Raw genomic sequence first — 8,239 nt, 5'->3', positions numbered from 1 at the left:
AGATCCTGGAAATCACAGAGCGGTTAGCTTTCTCCTGGAAAAGCGGTGGGAAGTATTGTTAAAGATAAAATGACCAAGCATACAGAAGAACAAGCTCTCAGTACATTTCCGAGCACAATTCAAAGTGTTGGTGCTGACTGTTAAAGCCCTAAATGGCCTCGGTCCTGTATACCTGAAGGAGCGTCTCCAGCCCCAGTGTTCAGCCCGGACACTGAGGTCCAGCGCTGAGGGCCTTCTGGCAGCTCCCTCACTGTGAGAAGCGAGGTTACGGGGTCTTCTTGGCAGTGGCACCTGCCCTTGGAACACCCTCTCATCAGATGTCAAGGCAATAAGCAACTATCTTACTTTTAAAAGACATCTGAAGGCAGCCCTGTTTAGGGAAGTTTTTAATGTTTAATGCTGTATTGTGTTTTTAATATTCGGTTGGGAGCCGCCCAGAGTGGCTGGGGAAACCCTGCCAGGTGGGTGGGGTATAAAATAATATGTTGTTGTTGTTGTTGTTGTTAATGAAGAAGCACCAGCATGGTCCAGTCTCATGAACCTATTAGATGCCTTTGAGCATGTCAACAAGAAAATAGATGGAGGCAGCTGGAGGCAGCATTGCTGGAAAACCTGGGAGGGGAGAGGGCTCTTGTGCTTGAGTCCTGGTTGCAGGTTTCCCACAGGTATCTGGTTGGCCACTGTGAGGACAAGATGCTGGACTACATAGGCCATTGGCTGATCCAGCAGGCTCTTCTTATGCTCTTAGGTTTCTTGCCATTGCTTAAAAAAATATTAACAAAGGGAAAATCCCAAAGAAATGGCATGGGAAATTCTGCAGAAGTGGCACCTCACTCCAATCCACCTGCCCCACATTAGTGGTGCTCACAGCCACCCACAACTTGGGGGCAGATGTGCAATGTTGGGTTCCACATCTCCACAAGTGGTGGACCTGTGCCAAGGTGGCTACATTCTGCAAGGAAATCTTCCAAGTAATCAGAGAGAGAACTGCAGAAAATGTAGTCAAAGGCTCAGAGTTGGCCTTGCTTAATCTTGACCTAGAGAACAATATAAAGCTGCATTTTAAGCATCTTACCGACCCGTAATAGCCAGACTTTCAGAATTCTTAGAGGGTGAAACATTGACCACACGGTATAAGAAAGCCTGCTGATTAGCGCCAATAGGAAAATTAAGCACTAAGCTAAATTAAGCAGGGGGGATTAAACAAAAAGAGGTGTTCTTGTTTGATTGGAGCAGTTTTACTATGCACAGTGCAAAAGAGGAGATGGTGAGAACCTTTGGCACTTTACAAAATTGTACAGTATGGTGCTATAGATTGCATATGGCAGCTGGAACTGCCACACAGCCGGGAGTGCGATAAAGCGAGGGCTGTAAGCGCCAATGCAATGCAACCTCACCACTTCTGTTGCTAAAGATTTCTGCGAGGAATAGCTTGTGATGGTGTTTTGGTACAAATTCCATAGAATTTGGTATGGATTCCCTGGAATTCAAAGGGTTATGAAAGGAAACACAGTTTATGGAATAAAATAAGTACAGTGGTACCTCGGGTTAAGTACTTAATTCATTCATTCATTCAGCTAATGGGGCCTCCTGCTGCCGCTGCACCGCCGGGGCACGATTTCTGTTCTCATCCTGAAGCAAAGTTCTTAACCCGAGGTACTATTTCTGGGTTAGCGGAGTCTGTAACCTGAAGCGTCTGTAACCTGAAACGTATGTAACCCGAGGTACCACTGTAGTAAAAATGCAATTAGAAATCAATAATGGATTCATGATTATTTGATAAGTTTTGCATAAATATGAACCTTACATTCCACTATGGAATATATTTTGTGACACTACTTCTTCTTCTTCTTCTTCTTCTTCTTCTTCTTCTTCTTCTTCTTCTATTGTATTCTTATTCCTCTTACTCTTACAACTGTTTAATTATTATTTCTAGCTTGATGTTTTGTTTTTGCCCATTGCATTTGCAGATCTTATTAAAGAAATCCAATAATAATAATAATAATAATAATAATAATAATGACTATTTAATGCACGCATGCCATGGACCACTAGCATGAAGTTCATGGACCACAATTTGGGAAACCTCTGTCCGAGCACCTTAGTAAACAATAGCTTTTCATGAGAGGTAATTGAACTGCAGGAGCAAAAGGGATCTCCCAAAGGCTGAGCCTGGAGCCATGAGTCTGTGCTGGCTTGTCAGATTCAGCTCACTTTTCTCCTCTGTGATGTGGACATGTCTTGGAGGAGGCAGGGTCCTTCCAGTTGGGGTGGGCGGAGCCACCAGGGGCGGAGCCTCCTCCATCCCTATATCTGCAGAGCTTTCGCCTCCAGCCGGACAGCCTCTGAGTTCCCAGCCTTTCCTTGCCACAATGACCAGATCCTGGCTGTGTTTATCGTTGCTCCTCGTGGGAGCCCTGCTCCTGGGGCAGCCGGCATGGGGGCAAGAAGAAGAAGAAGAGCAGCCCTCCTGGGGAGAGTCCAATGAGCCTCTCCCAGAGGAGCCTGAGGAGCAGATGGTGCCACCTTCGGCCGAAGACGAAGAGGGGGATTGGGAAGAGGAGGAAAGCCTGGAAGATTCAGACTACTGGAGGCCACGCAGCTTTGAGGACCATGAGAGCATGATGGCTCAAGCGCATAGAAGGTTTATGGAGGAGGAGGCAGCATACAGCGCATGGCCAGTGCATGACTTCATGAAGCATATGGCGGTGGCTCACTATAACAAATATGACTGGCAAAGCAGATATGGGAATTACTACAAGCACTATGAGAGCAGCCATATGGATGTCGAGGTGAGCAAAGCAGAGGTTGTGAAAGGTTCCCCAAGTGTGTGGGTGTGGGTGTGGACTATGGGACCATAGAATCCTAGAATTGTAGAATTGGCAGGCACCTCAAGGATCATCTAGCTGAATCCCCTTCGATGCAGGAATCACTGCTGAATGCCTTTCAGATAGTCATTCAACCTCTGTGCGAAAACCTCCAGCGAAGGAGAGCCTGCCATTTTCTGAGGGACTGTTCGCTCCACTGTTGAACAGCTCTTGCCCTCAGAAAGTCCTTCCTAATGTTTAGTCGGAATCTCCATTCTTGGCACTTGAATCCATTGGTACGGTTGCTACCCTTCGGGTGTAAGACACCTGGGGACCTTCATTACTGTTGTTTATTAGATTTAAAAACCACCCTTCATCATAAGCTCTCAGGGCAGTTCACAGAATACAATACAGGATTAAAAACAAGCCAATAGTGAAAACAAAGCAGTAAAATAATAACCCCACCTTTCTTGCAGATATATTTAAAAGGCTGTTGGATATTAATCAGCCAAAGGCCTGGTTGAAAAGGAACGTTTTTTGCCTGGTGCCTAAAATATATATAATGAAGGCGTCTGGCGAACCTGCCTGGGGAGAGCATTCCACAAATGGGGAGCCACTGCAGAAAAGGCCCATCCTCTCTCCTGAGGCTGAGAAAAGGCACATAAAGTGAGGAAGTAGAAAATATTGTTCTGTTGAGATTCCCCTTGTATAGGGTGGAGGGTCCTCTAGCATTCAGGTGGTGCGGCTTATTGGTGCAACTGAGCCCCCTGCCCTCCCTCTGCACCAGGACTTCCCAACCTGATGGTCCCTCATTTTCCCAGTCTGAAATTCAGTAATCCAGCTTAGAATCATAGAACTGTAGTGTTGGAAGGAACCACAAAGGTCATCCAGTCCAACTCCCTGCAATGTAGAAATCCTTCACCCAACATAGGACTCAAACCCACATCCCAGAGATTAAGATTATCATGCTCTACCAGTTGAGCTATCCCAGCAATCCACAGATTTATTTCTTTTAAAAAATCCTCATGAAAATCCCTTACCACCTGAGTGCAGATTTCTCCTAATAAACAAAATTTTTTGCATGCAGTTTTGTCTCACATTTTTTGCAGGCATCTTTTCCCAAACACAATGCATTTCTGCATGTTACTTACATTCTTAGGCACACTTCTGCCCCAGTACATGCATTTTTGTAAACATTGGTTGGTTGGAAAACTGCACTGTAGCTTGTTAGGAAAGCTTGGAACTCTGTGAGTCAGCACCCTTAAGAAACTACATTTCTGACGATTATTTTTCTTGCGGTAGCGGGGAGAACCATGAATGTTTAAAGAGGTTTAAGAGTGCTTTCAATATATGGAGTAGAGGCTACATAAAACAATTAACTAATAAACAATACACAAACCCCTTTCCCTATTTTCTACATTTCTCCAAATCCCAATTACCTATAAAAAATAATGATGATTATTATTTCTGTAAATGGCGGGGGGGGGTAGGTTCCTTAATCTGCGACAGTATGACGTTTGTAGTCAGAGAACACCGGGGGGGGGGGCGGGACGGGGCGGGCGGTGTTTGGAATCCAAGAGCAAGAATCTCCCCCACCACCCCCTTTAAAAAGTCACTTCCTGGTTCTGCTTGCAAAAACCCAGACATTTTGCTGAATTTTCAAAATTCCAGACACAAAGCAACCCTAGACTGGAGGGACTCAGAGAGCCAGCATGGTGTAGTAGTTAGAGCGCTGGACTAGGACCTGGGGGACAAGGGTTTGAATTCCCACTCACCTGTGAAGCCCATAGGGTGACCTTGGGCCAGTCACTCTCTCCTAGCCTAGTCTACCTCGCAGGGTTCTTGTGAGGATAGAACGGAGGGTGGGAGTGCGCAGAAGCATGTTCTCCACCTTGAGCTTTTTGAAGAAAAGGTGAGATACAAATGCAAGAATGACAACAGCCAGACTTGGCCTGACATGCCAAGCGTTCTAAGGGTTGGGAGCAATTCCCTGGTGGTGAGCGAAAGGCACTCTGCACATGCTTCGATACCCTTTTTTTGCATTTTACGCACTTAGCACATTCCAAGCTAAGCCCTGCCTTAATGCAAGCCTACACCTCTGGAGACGACTTGGCCAAGCAGAGCCATGCATCAGCTTCAGCTCGAAAGTGTTTCTCGTTCTCTGCTTCCAGAAGGCGCGAGGGATAATACTCACCTTAGAGATGACTTTGGCGAAAACCAACTGCACAAAGGATGACGTGAGCAACCATGAGGATTCCGTCCCGCGGTACTCCGATCTGTACTTGGAGAGCCAGGGTTGTGTGCTACTACCTGAATCCGAACAGGAGGTAAGATAACAGAATCGGTGTTGTTTTTCAGTCCGGACTGCCAGATGATGTCAGATGTCTTAACATGTCCTGGGAGCAACAGGGAGGCTGGCCCTTTAGGGGGAATGGGGCGCTGCCCTACCAACCTCAGCCTGTCCCCCCCCCCCCGCCCACAGTCCCATTTTCTTACAAGGGGTGGGCCTGCCTATCGGCTTCCCCCACCCTCAGCCTCTGGGTTGCCCTTGTGGAGCTCAGCAGGGCGGGAAAGGATAATAGTTAAGCAGCGTTAATCTTTGGAACTCGCCCCTGCAGGAGGCAGTGATTGCCACCAACCACGGTGACTTTAAAGGAGGATTAGACAAATTCATGGGGGAGAAGGCTATTGATGGCTCCTAGCCATGGTGACTGTGCTGTCCCTGCACGCTCAGAGGAAATAATGCTGGAAGAAACTGCAGGAGGGGGGAGATGCTCTTGTGCTCAGGCCATGTTTGCTGGCTCCCCACAGGTACCTGGTTGTCCCCTGTGAGAACCGGTTGCTGGACTAGATGAGCCATTGGCCTGATCCAGCAGCCTCTCCTTATGTTAGATCCAGCTCAGCCTTCCTTTGCTTGTATTCCCTGGACAACCAAGCAGTTGCCGTCTGTCTCTGACTGTTTCCCCAACATAAAGAGCTGGCCTTTTCAGGATGCTGAATGCTGCAGCCTGAGTCCATGGCTGTGTCTAACCCGAGGCAAACCACTGGAACCAAAGGGCCCCTTCCTTCTTTCCTAATAAGTGTGTTGCCAGATTGTCTTCAATACATGGGATTTCTCGTCTTTTGTTTTCTTAATTTGCATGTGTCTCTTGTTCTCCCCCCCCATCTTACCTCCGTTTTTAGAAATACGACTGCACGTTTAAAATATTTCTAGATGAGGAATATGGAGGGGTAACTGTGATTGATGAGTATTGCGAACATGTTCCTGGAAGAACGGAAGGAATCTCTGAAGAGGCGGAGGTGGAGGACGAGGAGGAGGAGGAAGAAATGTTTGAACCCCCCCTTGAAGAGTATTGAAGATTTGGCCTCCTCTCTGAATGCTGATGCCCACTTTTGCTGGCAGCGGTGGGAGAGAAGCCCCCGCTCGATTTACCCCTTTCCTTCCTTCCGCACCTGCAATGTAATCACTTAGATACAAGCCAGAAAACTCTCCCACTAAAAGGAGGCGTTGGAATCCACCACAGTCCCCTCCGAACCCCAGAATCACTCTCTTCCCACTGTTCCGAAGTAGGATAATAAAATTGACTTGCACAAGCATTACTGTGTGTTTTCATAGAAACAAAAGAGTCAGAAGGTTCCCCCAAGGGTCATCAAGCCCAACCCCTGCGATGCAGAAATCACGGCTAAACAAAAAATTAAGAAAAAAATGTATTAAATTTGAGAGAAAATGTATTAATTTTGAGGGAAAATATATTAAATTTGATGTAATGTGTTACTGATTTGTTAAAAATTTGGAAAACAAATAAGTATTATTTGGCCAAAATAATAATAATAATCACAGCTAAAGAATCCCTGACTGTTGGCCACCCAACCTCTGCTTAAAAAGATGCAAGGAAGGAGAGTCCACCACCTTCTGAGGGAGTCCACTCCGCTGTCGAACAGCTCTTACTATCAGAAAATTCTTTCCAATGTTTAGTTGTCTGTTCTTGTAAATCAAATCCATTGCTTCAGATCCTCCCCACTGGAGAAGAAGAAAACAAGCTTGCTCCATATTCTGTTCGACAGCCCTTCAGATACTTGAAGGTGGCTCTCGTACCACCAACTCCCTCAACCGTTCCTCATCAGGCTTTTCTCCTGAGTGTCCCCTTAAGCCATCATGGCCGCTCTGGAGTGTGAGCTGGATAGAGAAGCACGATAATCAGAAATGGATAGCGCAACCCTCGCTCAACTTCGGGTGAACGATATGCATGCTTGAATACAACACACAGAATGTGAGGGCTGCCAGAGCCCATCTTCTTCAACAGGCTAGTTTTCTAAGTGCAAGGATATTTTTTAGATAAGGGGAAATGGAAAGGTCCAATCTCAATTCTCCACCCCCCCCATTGCATTCATGGTATGGTCCTCTAGGAGCTGCACCACTTGACTGCCGTGTTGTCTGAGTAACACACATTCAATGATGAGTTGGGGTCTTTTTCGGCCTCCTCCTGACTTTATTTGACCTTGAAGCAGAAGGTGCCCCTCTTAGCAACCTCTCTTTCATCCCTGCAATAAATATTGTGCTCAACCCAATTCTCCGGCAGTGAGAGACTCCAGCGATGCTTTACCCAGGGTTTGGTTTCTATGGAATGAAGGTTGAAAGAGACGGGTGTCTTTTGGATATATGGTTTAGTTTACACATATATTCAGCCTGAGCATAGGATGGAGGGGCTCACAACACCCCAACAGATGTTACTTCCCCATTAGGTTTCTAGGGGAGCCCCAGGTCACAGCTTTGGGTCTAGCACAGAGTGAACCAAGACTCTGTGCAGCCAGCTTCCAGTACCATCCAAAAATTCTCTCTCTCACAGACACAATTTTTTATTTTTATTTTACTATGGCAGGGGTAGGCATCCTGTGGGAATCAGCGTGTTTTTACATGAGTAGAATGTGTGATTTTATTTAAAATGCATCTCTTTGTTCACCCCCCCCCAAATATAGTCCAGCCCACCACATGGTCTGAGGGATAGTGGACCAGCCCTGCTGAAAAAGGTTGCTGACCCCTGGACTATGGCTAGGATGATGCATCCAGCCGAATGAGGCAGGAAAGGCCCGCCCATTTGTTTCTATGGCAACAGAACTCACTCCTTAAGATATGCATGGCAGGTACTTAGCTGAGAGGTCAAGAGCATTAGCTTGACAAAGGAACTTGCCTGACAGTTTCAGCAAACTTCCTCCTATAGAATCTATCAATCTATTCATCTATCTATTGCATTTATATCCCAACTTTTTCTTCAAGACGTTCATGGATTTTTGCCTCCTCATTTAATTTCCACAACAACCCTGTGAGGTCAGTTAGGCTGAGATTTGTGATATCTGAGGCAGGAAACATGCCCAAGCGCTGGCCCAATGAAACCCCAGGAGCTTCACGGCCAAGCGGGGATTTGAACCCTGGT

At 46.4% G+C, this 8,239-nt stretch overlaps 1 protein-coding gene across 1 annotated transcript; it reads left to right on the top strand.

The window, feature by feature from the left end:
- The first annotated feature begins 2,327 nt into the window (after positions 1–2,327).
- LOC310752205 (uncharacterized protein) lies at positions 2,328–6,404 on the top strand. The gene is made up of 3 exons (XM_083592080.1): positions 2,328–2,792; positions 4,979–5,134; positions 5,991–6,404. The coding sequence occupies exons 1-3, from the start codon at positions 2,373–2,375 to the stop codon at positions 6,162–6,164; spliced, it is 750 nt and encodes a 249-aa protein (XP_083448206.1). The 5' UTR covers positions 2,328–2,372; the 3' UTR covers positions 6,165–6,404.
- Positions 6,405–8,239: the final 1,835 nt, after the last annotated feature.

The sequence above is a fragment of the Podarcis filfolensis genome (assembly GCF_964270895.1).
Source record: "Podarcis filfolensis genome assembly, chromosome: 16".
In the NCBI taxonomy this organism is placed as follows: Eukaryota; Metazoa; Chordata; class Lepidosauria; order Squamata; family Lacertidae; genus Podarcis; species Podarcis filfolensis.
The sequence above is the reverse complement of the archived record's forward strand: the minus strand, read 5'-3'. Positions and strand labels throughout refer to the sequence as shown.